The sequence below is a fragment of the Xenopus laevis genome, chromosome 5S, assembly GCF_017654675.1.
Source record: "Xenopus laevis strain J_2021 chromosome 5S, Xenopus_laevis_v10.1, whole genome shotgun sequence".
Taxonomy (NCBI): domain Eukaryota; kingdom Metazoa; phylum Chordata; class Amphibia; order Anura; family Pipidae; genus Xenopus; species Xenopus laevis.
In genome coordinates, this window is record NC_054380.1 from 9,885,952 (window position 1) to 9,906,241 (window position 20,290).

Sequence of the window (20,290 nt, forward strand, 5' to 3'; positions counted from 1 at the left end):
TGCGGTACCCTATCACACTCCTCCTCATCCATCGTGAGTACACTGCTATCTCCAACCAGTCACAGAGTCCCTTTCCCAGACACCCATCCACTCCACTATCTATATAGGCACGCATCTCTCCTACCTGTCTCTAACACCCACGCTCAATCTGGCTCTTCCAGAAGCAACGCCTTAATATCTATCTCTGTTACGGCCACCCAGTTCTCACCCTACCCATCACCCGAGTACCTACCACAGTTCACACATCCCCTCACAGAGCGACTAATCCAGAGCACCTATCTATTTCCACTGGGCGTTACATATACACCCGATTAACTATCAGCCCTCTCCTACTCCACAACATTCAACTGTTACTAGGGCCACCTCTCACCCCCGTATATCCCACCGCGCTCAGCCAGATCACCATAATCGCACAGTACTACTATTACTGTACATAGCACCCAATCATCTCCTCTGACGCACCATACTCTGCTATGACCCACACTACGAGCATAGCACACAGCGATACTCACCATCACTCTTACGTACTAGGCACCATCTCTTCCCTTAATACACCGCATCCCACAGTCACAGTCCCTCCCGAGAGGACTAGATACACTACTAAGTGAGCACCAATCTCTCCTACTATACACTGCTATCCCCACAGTCACCAGCGTTCCACGAGCGCGACTCAATTACACACACATACCGGCAAGACCTATTATACCTCTAGCCCCACGTCACCACTTATCCGAATCATCGACTATCTTCCCCACTATCCATCTTCGACGATTATCTCCTATGTTGTTAATATAGGCACCATCCTCCCACGTATACCTGCTATCCCACAGTCACAGTTCCCTTCCCGGAGACTATTATCCCACTGTTACTATAGGCACCATCTCTCCCTACTATACCTGCTATCCCACAGTCACACTCCCTTCCCAGAGACTATTATCCACTGTTACTATAGGCACCCTCTCTCCCTACTATACCTGCTATCCCACAGTCACACTTCCTTCCCAGAGACTATTATCCCACTGTTAATATAGGCACCATCACTCCCTACTATACCTGCTATCCCACAGTCACAGTCCCTTCCCGGAGACTATTATCCCACTGTTACTATAGGCACCATCTCTCCCTACTATACCTGCTATCCCACAGTCACAGTCCCTTCCCAGAGACTATTATCCCACTGTTACTATAGGCATCATCTCTCCCTACTATACCTGCTATCCCACAGTCACACTTCCTTCCCAGAGACTATTATCCCACTGTTAATATAGGCACCATCTCTCCCTACTATACCTGCTATCCCACAGTCACACTCCCTTCCCAGAGACTATTATCCACTGTTACTATAGGCACCATCTCTCCCTACTATACCTGCTATCCCACAGTCACACTCCCTTCCCAGAGACTATTATCCACTGTTACTATAGGCACCATCTCTCCCTACTATACCTGCTATCCCACAGTCACACTCCCTTCCCAGAGACTATTATCCCACTGTTACTATAGGCACCATCTCTCCCTACTATACCTGTTATCCCACAGTCACACTCCCTTCCCAGAGACTATTATCCACTGTTACTATAGACACCATCTCTCCCTACTATACCTGCTATCCCACAGTCACACTCCCTTCCCAGAGACTATTATCCACTGTTACTATAGGCACCATCTCTCCCTACTATATCTGCTATCCCACAGTCACACTCCCTTCCCAGACACATCACTTAATCAATCATGAAGTTTGGGAATCACAGGCTAAGGCAGAATATTTGGCTCCACACAACATGTTTCGGGCATCAAGGGCGCTTTCTCCAGTGGCAGGAGGCCGGCAATGCTGTGCTGTAGTAGTTGAATGAATACAATCACAGACATCTCTGTAGATTAAACTTTTATGCAAAGCCACAACTGTGACATATCACCAAAATTGTGACATAATGGGACTCATCCCAGACAGCTGAGCCGTTCACTCCCAGGAGAAGAACCTGTTTGGGTTGTTTGGGCACAGTTTTGATCTTCCTCCAAGGGAGTTTGGTATTTGCAGTTCTACTCAGCCGTCTCTAAACTTCATTTTTGGGGATTAGTGTCTTAAAACATGTCCTTTGCTTCTATTGATAGTAACTGGGCTCCGGCCGAAACAAGTCTCTTCAAAGACACCAATCCCTTAAAATATTACATCATGGCTTCCTTTAATGGGGAGGTTTATCTTTAGCAATACATTCACCAACAATGGGTTTGCAGAAAGGAACTATATGGCATCACAGGAATCTGGATAGAGAATACAATCGCGCATTCCCTGCAATTCTTTGTGTGATGTGACCAATGGCGATGTGGGTGGAGCGGGATGGAGTGAAGACGGAAGAATTTGGAGTGTTCACCCTTCAGGCGCTTAATCTGGATGACCTTTTCCTCGCCAACAGGTCTCGTATCCAATGCAAAAATAAACCAGTAGCGCACTGATTTGAAGCGAAGAAAGTGGATTTCTTGTTTATTTAGCCCCTGTACATACAAGATAAGTGCAACGTTTTGAACCCCACTGGGCCCTTTATCAAGCCTAGTGACTACATCAAACACAGTGTTTTATAAAGTGCACCTTAGGAGCGGCTTATGACTCCTCCCCTTCATAGTGACATCATAGTGAACAACATGAAAAATAGGAAACAATGTCTTTGTAAATATCCATATTTTAGTCCATTAGTGTAAGTCCATGTACCTGTGTAAAAATGATAAATGTAATAACACAATGTAACTGTCTTGTATTACCTGAGACGCTTTTTCGACTGATTCGGCACATGGTACTTAATTCTATCCGGAAGATGACGCCCACAAGCTCCGCTTCGCACTGATAGGTGAGAAATGTTTAGGTGATGTGATAAGTGTGATAAATATTTGAGGGACATTTTCATGGCTATTGAAGTATGCGGGGGAAGGGAGGGGGTCTATGTAGGTTAGTAGGTAGAGCCTTTTCTTAATTGGGGAGTTGAGTTGTCCTTCAAGGTGGCCATAAACAGATCCACTCGTTCATAAGGTCGTACTAGCCGATGAAGTCCTCGATCGCCAGAAAAATCAAACCTCCCTGACCCATTTCTTGGCCACATATCGGAAGCCCCAAACACACTGTCTTTGTGGGCCGCCCCTAGGCCGTGCGGTCCGACCAGGCGGCCGCGCGGTCCTAGCGCCCGCCTACACATCCCCTTCCCAGCGCGCCGGCGAAAAAACGCCGGCGCAGCTGGTGTAATTGAATGGGGACGCACACGTCCCCATAATGCGGCTGGGCGGCATGCCACCCCTATTTTTTGCCACCCTAGGCCTGGGCCTATGCGGCCTTGCCGCAAATCCGGGCCTGCAAACACTGGCAGAAAAGCTGCTGAATTAGTCTAAAGGACCAATATCGACAGCTTTAATCTGCCCATGTTTGACCACCTTTACACAAAGACACAAGGACATACACAATAGTGTCTCAGTGGATAGTATTTCCCTTCTAGCCCCCAAAAAAGGGTTAAATGCCCCTTCAAGGGTTTATGGGAATACAAAGGTTGGAGTCTTTTCTTTTCTGTCTATTTGCATAATTTCCTATGAACCCGCTCACCCGGGCCAGGGTTTGTTGCACCCATAAGAGTGTGAGCACAATAGAGCCGCAGCAGTGAGTCAGGGTACAAGTAGGTTACAACACAGGATGCTCCAGAGCAGAAGTTCCAGGAATTCGTGCGTTACATGTGCTGGAAGGATGCGAATCTGAGGTCTGAACTGACGTCATTCTCACTGAGAGAAAGGTGGGGCCAGAATAGGCTTCTAGGGAAGAGAGAGTGGGGTGTATGGCAGCACCGCCCCCTCCCCAACTGTCAGCCTGAGCTCTGTTTACTATATCCTCGTTGATGATTAACAAGGGAGGCCTTTTATTGTATCCAGAATACAAACAACGCGGTGATTTACAGTAAAGGTAGAGCAGGGATGAGAGTGAAGGAAAATATCAGGGTAGTCGATAATGAAGTGAAGTGGAGCAAGAATTAGGGAGTCGTGAGAAAGTGGAGCAGGGACAGATGTATGAGATGAGAGAGATTAAGAGGAGGTGCAGGGAGTCCATGAATAAAACTGGTGAAACTTAAATACAATCTCCTCTTTCTGCCCTTGAGGCTGAACAGCAACTAATGAAGCAGAGGTACAAGTACAGTCACTTATAACATTCCGCAAGAATAGCTGCTGCCCAAAGAGCTGACAATATTGCCCTGTGCTTTACACTGTACATTACAGGCTGGTCACCCCCTCTGTGTGCTTGCCATTCTTGTATGTGTATGTGTGTATGTGTGTATATACTGTGTGTGTATGTGTGTATATACTGTATGTGTGTATATACTGTATGTGTATGTGTGTATATACTGTATGTGTGTATGTGTGTATATACTGTATGTATAACTTTATTTGTAAAGCACTGTTAAGTTGCCGCAGCACAGTACATAAAAGTACAATATATATATACAACATAAATAAAAATACAATATATAAAAGTGAAAAATAAATAAAAGTAAAATAAAAATAAAAATACAATATATAAAAGTACAATATAAATAAAAGTAAAATATAAATAAAAGTACAATATATATGAAAGTACAATATATATAAAAGTACAACATAAATAAAAGTACAATATATAAAAGTGCAATATAAATAAAAGTACAATATATAAAAGTACAATATAAATAAAAGTAAAATATAAATAAAAGTACAATATATATGAAAGTACAATATATATAAAAGTACAACATAAATAAAAGTACAATATATAAAAGTGCAATATAAATAAAAGTACAATATATAAAAGTACAATATATATATATATATGAAAGTACAATAAAATAAAAGTACACTATTAGTGATGGGTGAATTTTTTCACCAAGCGCGAATTTGCGTCATATTTCTGCATTTCGCCACCAGCGAATAAATTTGGGAATTTGCTGTGAAAGTTTTTTGGCGCCGGTGATGGAATCGACGCTGGCGACAATTTAGACACGGACGACGAATAATGGATGCCCATTGACTTTAATGGGGGATGTCGTCAACTTTGAAAATCGTCGTTTCGTGAATTTTCGCCCGTTACGCGGATTTCAGGACAAATTCGCCCATCACTGTACACTATAAATAAAAGTACAATATTTACAAGTACAATATAAATAAAAGTACGATATATAAAATCACACATATAGAGGACAATCATTAAATAGAATAAATATACACAGGACACAGAGCTCATATAAGGACACAGAGCTTAAAGGGGTTGTTCACCTTTGAGTTAACTTTTAGTATAATGTAGAGAGTGATATTCTGAGACCATTTGCAATTGGTTTCATTTTTTATTGTTTGGGGGTGTGCAATTAGTTTGCAATTTCAGCAATCTGGTTTCTAGGGTCCCAATTACCCTAGCAACTGTGCATTGCTTAGATATGAATAGGAGAGGGGCTGAATAGAAAGAGGAGTAATAAAAAGTAGCAATAACGATAAATTTGTAGCCTTACAGAGCATTTGTTTTTAGATGGGGTCAGTGACCCCCATATGAAAGCTGGAAAGAGTAAATAATTCAAAAACTATTCAAAAACTATATAAAAAAAACAAAACAAAGCAATGAGGACCAACTGAAAACTTGCTTAGAATTGACCATTCTTTAAAATACTGAAAGATAACTTAAAGGTGAACCACCCCTTTACCTGCTATGTGGTAAGAGACACAGTGGGAAGGAGGTCCTTGCCCCTAGGAGCTTACAGTCTAAATGGTGTCATGTCTTACCAATGAACACTCAGATTAAATAGAAACAAAGAATCCACAGTATGGCCAGTACTTTTATTTGAGTATCATGGCTGTTATGGCAGATAACACGTGGCTCTCTTGACTCTCCATTACTTGTTATCCCACCCACGGCCTGGTCACTAGTACACGGGACCCTGGCACAGAGTAGTTTCAGTTCCAAAAATGACATAAAACGCTTAATCTGAATGTTCATTTCCTTAGATTACTGTATCTGCATCATATCATCAGCCCCATATTTATTACCCCATCTTCATCAGCCCCATGTCCATAAGGGTGATATAAATGTGATTCCTATTGGCTAACTACGATAATCATAGCAAACGTTCAGAACATTTTATTCAGCTTGAAAAAAGAAACTCGAAAAAAAAAAAAGGAACTCGAATGCTCTGAAAGCTTGTTATGATTATATTAGTTAGCCAATAATTCTCACCTTTATACCACTTCTTTTTTTTTTTTTTGCCCCCTGTCCGTAGTTAGTTTACCCCTGTTAGATTTGCCTGATGTGCAAGCGCTGGACAATATTATGCGCTGTGTGTGTATTTACTGCCATCTAGTGTTGATAAGATGTATATACGTTGAAATGAAAGTGCTGCTAGCAGGAATCAGCTCATCATAAAGTCATATAGGCCAAAAAGGGTTGTTCATATTGACACTATTCCTTAAAGGGCATGTAAAGGCAAAAAATAAAATCCCATTTTTACTTTCTAATGAAAAAGAAATCTATCTCCAATATACTTTAATTAAAAAATGTGTACCATTTTTATAAGAAACCTGACTGTATGTAGTGAAATTCTCTCTTCATTTACTGCTGTGGATAGGAATTGTCAGACGGTCCCTAACTGCTCTGCAGGGAAACAATCATACTTATGAACAGCAGGGGGAGCCCCCGCCTTACTTCCCAGCCATGCAGAACTCAAGCAGCTTTGTTTGTTTCCCTGCAGAGCAGTTGGTGACCATCAGACAATTCCTATCCACAGCAGTAAATGAAGAGAGAATTTCACTGCATACAGTCAGGTGTAGAGATATGTATTGGATTTTATTTTTGCCTTTACATCCCCTTTACTGTTTCCAACTCCAGCGGCAGGGACAAAGATCATGGAGCCAGATTTAAACAGATAAACTGGGATTCTATTTGGAGGATTATTTTGCTGCAGCCACTGGTTCTGCAGAGTTGGAGAAAGTTTATATTAAACAATACAAAAACTATAAAATCCACATTAGATTACATGACAACACAGGACCCAGTGCAGTCTGTATATTCTGATTATTAATCAGTCTTGCTGTATCGGCTTCTGGCAGATATTATTTGACTTGTGTTGTTTTGATAATATATGACGATCCCTAAGCAGCCCAGACCACACTGAGCATGTGCACAGTCTTGGTCTTGCAAAGATGTATAACAAAGTTACAAGATGGTGACCCCCTGCGGCCAACTTTGAAAGCATAAATCATTTGTTTGATTAGGCTTGTGGTGCAGTAAGTTCATGTTTATGTTTAGTATACAAATACAGCATTTCTAGCCTTATTCTATTTTAGACTTTACTTCCCTTTTAAAGGTATTTGCTTCCAGACTTGCATTGCCCAGCTCTTGAATTGTGTGGCTTCTGACATCATGAGCTCCCTCCACATTTAATTCCAAGGGGGTAAGTCAGCGTCAATATCAGGCTTGTGCCTAAAGAATCATGTGCAAACGTCATTGTGCCGCTGAGAACCAGAAATACAGTGGTGCAATTGTGACATCACCAGTGTTGGTTTAAAGAAGAATTTCTTAGAAAAAAAAAAATCTTTTCAGTTTTGTTTCTCTTTACATGAAAAGTCATAAAGGCGACAGGTTCCAAGAAAGAGAGAATGTTTGTGGGTGTCAAGGCAAAAAAAAGTGAATAAGCCTGACTGGAGGAAACCCTCCCGACCTGAAAAGAAGAAAAGTGAAAATAAACCCATGAGTCACGGCTATGGCAGCAACCGGCTACGGAACAATGAAATGACAGTTGCCGTCACGGCTCTTTCCTCTAATCTGATTGGATCCCTCATGTCTGCAGGTAATAAGTACTGGGAGTAAAGAATAAAACAAGAGAGTTTATTGTATGGTCCCCCTAAATATATATATATATATATCCGTCGTAACTGTCTCTTCTCCAGTGTAACCAATCCCAACTAGGGAGTGGGGAAAGGTATCAGGGAGTGGGGAGGGGTATCAGGGAGTGGGGAATGGAGGGAAGGAAGAAGATTAAGTAACTTGTCTGTGACTCCCAGTTCCCATGGGTGGGAACGTGTAAAACTGCTTTCAGACAGAGGCAAAGTCAAGTACTAGTGGTATCAAAGCTGTGACACTTGCTAGGTCGAGAATTAACTTAAAACATCTAACTTTACATAGCAACCACTCGGCAAGCAGTTTCTTTTCTTTATTTAAGGGGTGGGTTCAGCTTTAAGTTAACTTTTAGTATGTTATAGAATGGCCAGTTCTGTGCAACTTTTTTTAATAGTTTTTTAATTATTTGCCTTTTTCTGTCACTTTCCAGCTTTTAAATGTGGGTCACTGACCCCATCTTAAAAAACAAATGCTCCGTAAAGTGCTACAAATGTATTGTTATTGCTACTATTGCAAATAATAAAAAATTAAAACCAGTTGCTAATTGTCTCAGAATATCCCTCTCTACATTATACTACAGGTTCATTTAAGGGTGAACAACCCCTTTCACTAAGCTAGCTATTGTTATAGGCTGCACTGGGGCAACTCTTCACTACATTGCTACATTTGCACATAAGATCAGAGTATAGGAGGGGCAGTAAGAGACAAAGGGTGCAAGGTTAGTGGGGTCAGGGTTATTTCCGTGGCGCAGGTAGGGCCAGTGTAATTTTTCTAGAAGGCGACTGCATCAGGATCTTGAGAGGCGACAGTCAGCTGATGGATCAGGAAAAGTGACAATTTGGTTTCCTCACATCAATACCAGACCATGTTGTTTATTTTCATGCTCACTGTGAGTTCTCTTATGGAATGGACCAGGATGGCTGCTCATTGGCTGTCACTAAAGACCTCACATTTATTCATGTAGGTCCATAATGTGGCAGTTCAATGCAGTTCCTACTTGCTACCAGGAGGTGGCACTTGGTGCCTAGAGTCTTTATAGCCATCATCTCAATTTCTTCTCTGTGTTGTGATGCAGGGAATCCAAACGTCCTATTTACTGAGCTCATTAAAATATTATTATTCCTGGCTTGGAAAATACTCCACTTTTACATGAGCATTTTGTTAAAGTAAAAACAAACAAATCATAGTATAAACAAATCATAACAATAATCACTACAGATGGGAAAATCCTTCTATGGTAAGTGAGAATTGGATTGTGCTGTCTCATATCCCCACTGCAGTGATAGATCATCCATTCTGAAGGGGGAGATTTGGGGTGAGTGTTTATTTGTGCCCTGGGTACCCCTGGAACTATAGCAGGGTGACTGTTACCCCAATGTTTCTATATATCTGTAACCTTGTTATGAGCTAAGGGGGCCCAGTCTGAAGGCCAGTTAGAGGAAGATTTGGGGTGAGTGCGTATTTGTACCCTGGGTACCCCTGGAACTATAGCAGGGTGACACCCCAATGTTTCTATATATCTGTAACCTTGTTATGAGCTAAGGGGGCCCAGTCTGAAGGTCAGTTAGAGGGAGATTTGGGGTGAGTGTTTATTTGTACCCTGGGTACCCCTGGAACTATAGCAGGGTGACTGTTACCCCAATGTTTCTATATATCTGTAACCTTGTTATGAGCTAAGGGGCCCAGTCTGAAGGTCAGTTAGAGGGAGATTTGGGGTGAGTGTTTATTTGTACCCTGGATACCCCTGGAACTATAGCAGGGTGACTGTTACCCCAATGTTTCTATATATCTGTAACTTTGTTATGAGCTAAGGGGGCCCAGTCTGAAGGTCAGTTAGAGGGAGATTTGGGGTGAGTGCTTATTTGTGCCCTGGGTACCCCTGGAGCTATAGCAGGGTGACTGTTACCCCAATGTTTCTATATATCAGTAACTTTGTTATGAGCTAAGGGGGCCCAGTCTGAAGGTCAGTTAGGGGGAGATTTGGGGTGAGTGTTTATTTGTACCCTGGGTACCCCTGGAACTATAGCAGGGTGACTGTTACCCCAATGTTGATGTATATCGGAATATGGATAACTTGCCATAGAAGAGCAGAACACGAGAAATAAACTGGTATCAGTCATCAGATTGTACCTATATAATTGCCAAGGTAACTTTCTTTCATTTATTATCACTTGCTCTTTTTAGTACTTTATGGTACATAATTCCTGGATCAGTACTCAAAGGTGAGAATGATAATGGAACTGATCCATTTACTCATGGAAGTCACATTGCTTGAAGCTGTTTCCATGTATTAAATATATGATGTTCTCCTAGGTGGTGATGACCTCCCTTGCTTATGCACCCCTAAACTGGGTAGCCTGGTAGCTTTCAGACATTGTTTTGCTAAACCCTACTTTGAGGTCCATCATTTGGTCAGGCCCTCCTGTAAACTCAATACCTATTTACTTAAGAAAGATAAGTAAATAGGTATTCTTCCCAAATCTCACCCTAATTAGCCTTTAGGCTGCTGCCCCCTTACCTATGCCTGGACTTAACCATTCATAGAGGAAATATAATCTCAAATATAACCCAAACCAGTTGCCTTTCTTCTGTTTTTTCTCTCTTTCCACATTTCTGCTTTATTTAGGTCCAGTGCAGTCCAAATGCAGATGACCATAGACCTTGTCAATGCCTCCTTCCTGATCGACTTTATTACTCCTTTCTCCATTTTGGAAATGGTTGAAGCCTCATGAATTGAGGAGAACGGCCATTCACTTTCCTAGATACACCTGGAAAGCCAGTTTAAAGATGAGTTAGTGTAAGTTTTGGCATGAATATGTATTTGTTACCCTAGATTTTCTATCTATCTGAATGACTGATACACTGATACACTGATATTTCTCTATTTCTGTATTTATTGCATGAGAAAAAGGGAAGCCTGACCAAAGACTGGACCTTCTTGTGGGTTGTAAACTGAAAGAGTCTGACAACCACTGTTCTAGGTTTTTGCTTTTCTTTTTATTCGCATCCTTCCTCGTTGATACCCACTTAGTTGACTTGGCATATTACACACATTGGGGTATCCCATTCAAAAATTGATCAATATTGTTTATCACAGCTTTCCCTGGAGAGGCAATCCCCATCTCAAACGCAATAAAAATCTTTGTGTTGCCACCAAGTACTGCCCCATGTTTTTCCTTGCGCAATCATTGTTGATATTATTAGGGATGCACTGAATAAAGGATTCGGTTAGGGATTCGGCCAGGATTCGGCCTTTTTCAGCTGGATTCAGATTCGGCCAAATCCTTCTGCCCGGCCGAACCGAATCCTAATTTGCATATGCAAATAAGGGGTGGGAGGAAAATCACTTGACTTTTTGTTTACCCCTTCCCACCCCTAATTTGCATATGCAAATTAGGATCTGGTTCGGTATTCGGCCAAATCTTTTGCAAAGGATTCTTGGGTTCGGCCGAATCAAAAATAGTGGATTCGGTGCATCCATAGATATTATCATTACAAACTCTGCTGAGACATCCTACTGTCTTCAAGCAATATTTATTCTTCTCATTCTCTACTTGCTTTGACATCATGGTAAACCATAGCAGTTACTCACTTAATCCCTCTCTACACAACTGCAACATCACACGTGCATGACCTTATTCTATCTTGCCTGAACTATTGTAACCTCCCATTATCAGATAATCATCTTTCCTTCATATTATCTACTCTAAATTCTGCTGCCAGGATTCTCTCGCTCCAATCTCCATGATCATAACAATTTCATAAAATTCCATACAGCAACTAAATATATACAGTACACGTCGTCCATTTCAAAGTCCTTCTCTCTGGCAGGGAAACTCATGATATGTTGGTGGCCCAGTTCCTGCACCTCTTTTCCAGTATGGTGGTTGTCCCAAAATGGTGGCTTGTGAGTAACATGTTGTTCACAAACCCCTTGGATGTTGCTCCCAGTGGCCTCAAAGCAGCTGCTTTTTTTTGGATTCCTGGCTTGGAGACAAGTTTTGGTTGTATAAAAACCAGGTGCACTGCCAAACAGAGTCTCCTGTAGGCTGCCAGTCCTCATAGGTGCTACCAATAGCCAATCACAGCCCTTATTTGGCACCCCTGGAACTTCTTTTCATGATTGTGTTGCTCTCCATCTCTATTGACATTTGAATGTGGTTCATGGGTAAAAAAAAGGTTGGGGATTTCTGCACTATGAAATCAGGTTTCAATAACTGCCATGTCCCTCACCTATTGTCTCAAGTCTTAGCAGCAGCTGAGATCAATTTAGCAAAACAATGGTATTACAACCCACAAGCTAGACGGAAGAATAAACACAACACAAAATGTATTGTATTTAAAGGCTTTATTAAAGGGGACCTGTCACCCAAAAAGATTATTCAAAATCCTATTTTATCATATTAGCCAAGAAAAATTAAATTTTAATTACACTATATAAATTATTTGAATCTTGTTTCCTTCAGTCTGGGAATTCAAAATGACAGCAAGCAGGCAGCAGCCATTTTGTGGACACTGTTTATTAAGACAAGTCTTGTATCATCTCAGAATCTTGTTTGTGCACCAGAATGGGGGACCCGATGTCCATCCCCATGTCCTGGTTCTACAATTAAATGGTGAAGAGAACGGGGGAATGTGGGGAGAGCAGTGACATCTAGGAAGTGCTGAATGGAAAGTGAAAGTAATTGTCTGCCCCGCCTCTATGCCCATGACATAGAGGAGGGACAGACAATATTTGATTGACAGCTGAGATTTTTAAATGAGCTTACAACAGCTATGAATGATTTAATAAAAAATAGAAATTGGATTTCATGTTTAATTTGAAAATAACTTTTATTATACAGATTTTTGTGTCTGGGTGACAGGTCCCCCCTTTAACGGACCAAATCCACATACGGAAATATGGTCCCCATGGAACACCTTTTTTGTAATAACTTCAATCTCAAATATAAATGAATGTAAAATAAGCGAACAATTCCCTTTCTGTTCTGCTGAGCCGTGACCTGCGTTATGGAATGACAGAACTTTGTTGTTTGGATGCTGCAATTATAGTATATTGACCTTTAGAGTGTGAGGCCTAATGTAACTCTAGATAACTGTATATATATACCTATATACTCGAGTATAAGCTGAGTTTTTCAGCATCCAAAATGTGCTGAAAAAGTCTACCTCAGCTTATACTCGAGTCAGCGGGCAGTAGCTGAGATTGCAGTCACTTAATCATTCCTATACCAACAGTTCGCTTGGGGAGAGACTGCAATATCACACAGCGCCCTCTGTTGGTTATATGAAAGAATAACAGTGATGGCAATATCACACAGCGCCCTCTGTTGGTTATATGAAAGAATAACAGTGACTGCAAGATCACACAGCACCCTCTGTTGGTTATATGAAAGAATAACAGTGATGGCAATATCACACAGCGCCCTCTGTTGGTTATATGAAAGAATAACAGTGATGGCAATACCACACAGCACCCTCTGCACATGGTAGTGGGACAGTGGGACAATGCACACAGTAATCTGTTTGGCAATTCTCTGTCCCCATCAACTTTGCAAAGAAGTCCGGTTGATCGCTGGGGGGGTCGCTTTGGCGGAATGTGCGCTGCTGGGAGACAGGGCTGTAGTTGTGTCTAGGCTTATACTAGAGTCAATAAGTTTTCCCAGTTTTCGTAGGTAAAATTAGGGACCTCGGCTTATACTCGGGTCGGCTTATACTCGAGTATATACAGTATATATATTTAGTAAAGAATGCTGCTTAAGTCCAACAACAAAAAATAACTGCAAAGAGAATAATATATTCAACGGATACTGAAATTTGCATAAAGAGTTCCATGAGAGTGGGGAAGAGATAAGGAAGCTTAGTTAAAGTAAAACATAGATATTTGAGAAAAATACCCCTTAAATGAGTTGTCATTGGCCATTTGGTATAAAGGGCACATCACTCACTCATAATCTCGTTTTTTGAGGTGTACATGTTACATTTCACTCCCCTCCCACCTCCAATCACCAACTGCACCACAAACAGCCACTAGAGAATTATCCCCTCTCTGCCATCGGATTGAAGATGGACCAGAAGGGTGTGGAATAAAAATGGCGCCACTTGGGGTGAATTTTGGAAGCTCCGATGTGTTAACCGACCTGTATTTTTTGGGACTCACCCTGATTTAATTCACCCTGAAGGGAGAATTGGAATATGGTGGTTTGAGTTGGTAAATCAAATACTAAGCATACCCCGTGATTGTGTCATTTATAAGAAGTGAGTTTAGTTCTTGTTTAGATTTCATTAAAAACATTTTTTTGGAATAGCTCAGCAGTTTCCTCTTACTGCACCTCCACATTTACCAGAAATGTTTTTCTGAGCTGCAAGTGAACCCACAATTCCAGGCAATTGCCTTTCAATCAACGGGGAATGATTCTCGAACATTTTATCACCCACCCTCACAGTTATTAATTGTCCCAGCTCTAAATCATTCCATATGACCTTGCCCTTAAGATCAAGGCAATATATTTGTTTACCCAGACATGGGAATTCAGTTTGACATATGCCTTTACTACACTCCCACATATTATTCTCCTGCTAAAGATAAAGAGAGTCAGGCAAAGGATACAAAGTCCCTTATCTTCTCTCGGCCAAGATAATGTCAACTTTTCACCCCATTTAAGGTCTTTATCTCATGGGCACCTGTTAAAATGGAGCATGTAGGGGGCCCTTAGATTGGGGCACTGAATTAAAGCTGCTCACCCCAGCATCTTAAAATTGCACCCCCCATCTTTTTTACTTTTAAAGGAAATAAAATAGGCGGCACACATTTTTAAAGAATTGGACAAATGGATATTCTGCCTGTATATTCTGACTGTATATTTAGATATCTGCTTGAGCTCCAGAGCAATCAGCACCACCACAAAAAGAAAGTGACTACTGATACTAATTAATAAAGTGCTATTACTTTCCATCTTGGTTATTAAAGGGCATGTAAAGTCTAAAATAGAATAAGGCTAGAAATGCTGTATTTTGTATACTAAATATAAAAATGAACTTACTGCACCACAAGTCTAATCAAACAAATGATTTATGCTTTCAAAGTTGGCCACAGGGGGTCACCATCTTGTAACTTTGTTATACATCTTTGCAAGACCAAGACTGTGCACATGCTCAGTGTGGTCTGGGCTGCTTAGGGATCGTCATAAACAAAGCTGCTTGAGTTCTGCATGGCTGGGAAGTAAGGCGGGGGCTCCCCCTGCTGTTCATAAGTATGATTGTTTCCCTGCAGAGCAGTTAGGGACCGTCTGACAATTCCTATCCACAGCAGTAAATGAAGGCAGAATTTCACTGCGTATAGTCAGGTTTCTTATAAAAACTGTACACATTTTTTAATGAAAGTATATTGGAGATAGGTTTCTTTTCCATTAAGGAAAGTAAAAATGTGATTTTATATTTTTGCCTTTACATGTCCTTTAATGCACAAGTGAAGAGAACCTGATGGCTTGTGTAGCCCACCTGTGGGTGTGCCTTAGAAGTATGTGCTTAATGCTGCCAATGTACTCAGGGTACCCCTTTAATCTAGGGATAACTCCTGGCAACTCCCAGCAAATAGTGAAAATACTTCAGGCTCTTCGCCAATAACTGGAGTCTAAGGGGCATATTTATCAAGGGTCGATATTTTGAATCTAAAAAATGTTGAAATTCATATTCAAAAAGACCAAACGAAACTAAGTCAAAGTTTTTTTTGGCCAAATAGGACAGTTTTCGATCAAATAGGTTGCATCGAATTTCGAATCGTACGAATCAAAGTAATAGCGCATTCGATCAAAGTTTTCGCTGAAAAACTTTTTTTTTCAAAGTCCACCAATTGACTCCAAGTAGGTTTTAGGAGGTCCCCCATCAGCTAAAATAGCAGGTTTTAGATGGTGAATGGTCGAAGTCAAATTTTTAAAGACAGTACATGATAAATTTCGATATTCAAATTTTTTCAAATTCAAATTGAATTTGGACTATTCCCTAGTCGAGATACACAAAAATAGCTCGAAATTCAAAAAAATTTTAATTCGAAAATTCACCTCGACCTTTGATAAATCTGCCCCCAAGTGTTTCCTCCAACAAATAAACTTTTTTTTAACTGAACAAATGCAGGCATTTACAGGATTTTCTCAAAAGTTTTCAAACAGTTGGCACCAAATTCACGTCACTCTCAGGTAATGTTTCGGTCAGTTGTAACACAGTTTTGCTCCTAGAGGCACTATGACGGAGCTAACTAGCTAACTTTGCCTTACCAGGCCTGGCACCTGCCCAGACCCAATCCTGTAGCCACCTCCCCGCAAGGTGGGATCTCCGAAAAGAACCCTGAGCTCATGTCTGCTCCTTTTATATGTCCTTAAACACAGCCAATTACTGGACAAACACTGACCTGCTATTACATCATTTTGGACCTGGAAAGACGAATACTCCCCCAGGGCCTGCCAAGGACCATCTAGGTGTCCAAACTAAAGGGACTGTCTGTGTGAAGGGACAATAAAATCCTCAGGGCCCCTAAACTTGTTCACCAAAGAAGTGTTGGAATGATGGAAATCAGCCCAATTATCCATGCAACAGTTTCACAGAAAATTTCCGAAGCCTCAGTCATGCACAAACTTGACCCAGATTCCAAGTGTGTAATATTTATGTGTCCCTCAGTTAGGGCCTTATTTATGAAAATCCATATTTAAATAAAAAAAGTCAGATCAAACTAGAATCCACGATGTGAGCTTATTTATTATTAAAAAAACATAATTTAATCGGATCAGGGACAAACTCAATAAAATCTAGCGAAAATTCGAATCGTACGTTTTTTTTCAGATTTTTTCCCCAAATCACTGAATTTTTCTGGCTTTTCCCCCGAAATAGTTGGAATTTCAGGTTAAATCTAGGGCAGACCACAGAAACGTATTTTCCACTAAACATTTTTATTGTATAGTAATAAAACCTCTAATTTTTCATGGTTTTGGCATTCGGACTTTAATAACCCTCATAATATTTGTTTTTGTTCGATTTCTGTAAAACGGCACAACTTATTGTTTTTGTTACAATAACTTTAGATCCGCGTCTCTGAGTGAGAAAAGAGAATTGTTTTTCTCTCCCTCCTAGGGCAAGAAGGATGATTCCACTCCAGCTATTCGATGATATTATTAATCCAAGCATCAGAAATAAAAAAGTTGATTATACAGAGGGGATAATCGATGATATAGTGTCTAATAATAAATATAACCTTTTCCTGTTGCACCAGGAGAATTCACTGCAGAAATATTTCATTGGATTTAAAAAAAATGGAATGATATAAAACAAAGAAAGAACAACCAGAAATCACTGGGAGCAGAAGTCAGTTTATATGAACCGTACAGTATTTCACTGTACATTTTAAAAAAGTGATATGTAGATTATATCAGTAGGGCAACAATAAATAATAAAGAGTAAATGAGACCAGTGTTCTTTGACCTCAGAGCTTACAGTTGAATTGTCTTTCCTGATAATTTTTTGTATTTTAAGACAAAGTAACACAGTTAGGGACCCATTTGCTCGAGTGAAGGAATAGAGGAAAAAAACTTCGAATTTCTAATGTTTTTTTTGGCTACTTCGACCATCGAATGGGCTACTTCGACCTTAGACTTCGAATAGAACGATTCGAACTAAAAATCGTTCGACTATTCGACCATTCGATAGTCGAAGTACTGTCTCTTTAAGAAAAAACTTCGACCCCCTAGTTCGCCACCTAAAAGCTACCGAAGTCAATGTTAGCCTATGGGGAAGGTCCCCATAGGCTTTGCTAGCATTTTCGAATGATTTAATCGTTCTATCTAACGAATATCGCTAAATCCTTCTACTTCGATATTCGAAGTTGAAGGATTCAACTTCGACAGTCGAATATCGAGGGTTAATTAATCCTCGATATTCGACCTTAAGTAAATTTGCCCCTTGATGTATATTAAGCCTAATTTAGATTCATTCTGCAGGGAAGTCCTTGAGACCATGGGAGTATTTCAGTCTGTTACTGCAGACTCTAGTGTATAGATTTGGTTTCATTCTGTACAATATATACAAGGTTTTAGCCTCCCTGTCTTGGTTGCTATGAGTTTAGAACTGTTATAAACCCCTGTAATTGATCAGCTTGGTGTATCCATTTAAAACAGGGATTTTGGCTCTGAAATAATTAAATTATTATCATTATTCTGCACCTTTATTGTCTTTCACTGCAAAATCTGTTTGATTGACCGACCCAGGCTAAATTAAAAAACAGATAAACTTTGTGAGGCTCCAATGGGAGACCTGTTGCTGGGGGTCACTCACAATTGTGGATGAAAGTGAGATTAGAGTATGGAATAAAACTCATACATTTGTCCTAAAGTGAATCCATGTCAAAACATGTCTCCTGTTATTTGGGGTACAATGTATTATGTCTAGAGGAAGAGCTTGCCTGTAGGGGAGTGGCAAAAAATCAGATTTTTCGGACCTTAAAAAAAAAAATCTGAATTTATCTGGATTTATTGAACTCCGATGGTATGAAAACTCAGAATCCGAAAACCCGGCATCTCAAAGCTCTCGGGGTCCTGTATTAGTCAATGGGGAAGGTCCCAGTGTCTGCGCTGCTGCAGTACCGATTTTGGGGCAAAAAGTCAGAAAATTCCGAAAAATTTGTGGTTTTTGGGCAAAGGTCCGAAGTTTGCCCGAACCTATTTTTTTGAATAATAACTAAGGTCCATTCGGGAATTCGGAGTTGCTTGGATTTTTATCTTAGAAATACTGAGATAAATTCAGAGCTTGATAAATAACCCCCTTAATGTCGATAAATGTAAAGTCATGTACCTGGGATTTAAATAAATGCACCCAAATATATCCTTAATGCCGGGGTGCCCCACCTTTTTAACCCATGAGCCACATTCAAATGTAAAACAAAAGTGACCCTTTAAGAACTTGAATTCGACCTGAGTTGCTGAATTGCTGTTTTAGCCTATGGGGGACGTCCTGGGATCAATTTGAAGCTGTTTGCTGCCTTCCTGACATTCGAGTTTATTTCGGAGAAAAAACTGAAATCAAATTTGATTCCGAATTTGATTCGAGTTTGCGATCCCATTCACCCGAGTTTCAAAAATTTAAATTTTTTTAATAAATTTCGATTGGTCGAATTGCGAGTTCATCGGAGTTCATGGTAGTTTTAAATAACGCCCATGAACTAGAAATTCGACCCTTGATGAATCTGGCCCATAGTAAAGTGCAATAATCGATGCATTGGTGGCAGTTGCAGCAGAATGTGCAGAAACACTGTTCTTAAACGATTCCATTGTAACCTGTATTAGGAACATGTTTGCATTGCGTCTGTGTATTTAGTGAAACCTAAAGACTGGTGGTGGGTCGGATGTGTCTGTCTCTTTCTGTTTAACATCTCTGGACATTTTCTCTATAATCTAAGCCCCCCAGTCCCCTCCAACCTCCCCTCCCCCCCACCAGAGTTACATTGTACTGAGTGAGTAGGAGCCGGAGGGCCACATCTACTCGGATTATATTTTACAGTCCGGAATTGAGATGTTTGTGCTGGTTATGTTTTTTTATTGGGCAGGCAAGGCTTGAGCACTCAAAGGTGAAAATGATAACAACAATTTATGGTTGCTGCGTTATCAGTCAATGGAACATTATAAAAGCTGGGGGAGTCTGTCTTCTTCTCCAGGACACTGCACACAGTAAGGTACCATAACCAACCAGCTGCAAGGAGAAGACCAAGCTATGGGGCATCTTATGCCTTCCACCATCTGCTTCCTCTTTGCTTTATGTCTGTGCTCTGTAACAGGTAAGGAGAGGGAACATTCCCCTTTAATCCCCTTTACAGTCTGAACTGTAAAATGCTGCCACATAATATTCTACCCATGACATAGTTCCATTGTAGCTGAGGTTGAAAAACTCAACAGAAATCAAACCAAACATCCAAATTTAAAAAAAAAAAATCCCAATTCTCCACCCTAAAGATCCACTCCCTTCTAATACTCCCAGGTGTACAATGAAGAATAAATGTTCACTACATTGCAAGTGTATATTTTTGTGGAGGCAATTTTTTTTTTTGTTTAATGTTTCCTGTAGGTCAACATTTTTCAATAAAAAATGATTTGCAAAAAAATAGTAGTAGTAAAATAGTAGTAGTAATAGTAATAAAAGTAGTAAAAGAGTAATAAAAAAATAATAGAATGCTAAAGCACATTCTTCATCATATAAATTGTTCACTTTAAGATCAACTTCTTATTCAATATATTTTGGCAATGTAAATTTGCATTGGAGAAGAAAGATACGAAAGGAATAATTTTACTTTTTGGCCCTTACTGTACACCAGTGATTTGGATTATTTGGTGAATATAATATGTTCCTTGAAAGTACAAACTGATAGGAAAC

At 40.3% G+C, this 20,290-nt stretch overlaps 1 protein-coding gene across 1 annotated transcript in view; it reads left to right on the forward strand.

Moving 5' to 3' along the window:
- The first annotated feature begins 2,316 nt into the window (after nucleotides 1-2,316).
- Nucleotides 2,317-20,290, forward strand: part of LOC108717670 (phospholipase B1, membrane-associated) — a 78,990-nt gene continuing 61,016 nt past the window's right edge. The window contains exon 1 of the mRNA XM_018264906.2: nucleotides 2,317-2,419. Within this exon, the coding sequence (XP_018120395.2) occupies nucleotides 2,317-2,419 (103 nt within the window). The remainder of the gene's footprint in view (nucleotides 2,420-20,290) is intronic.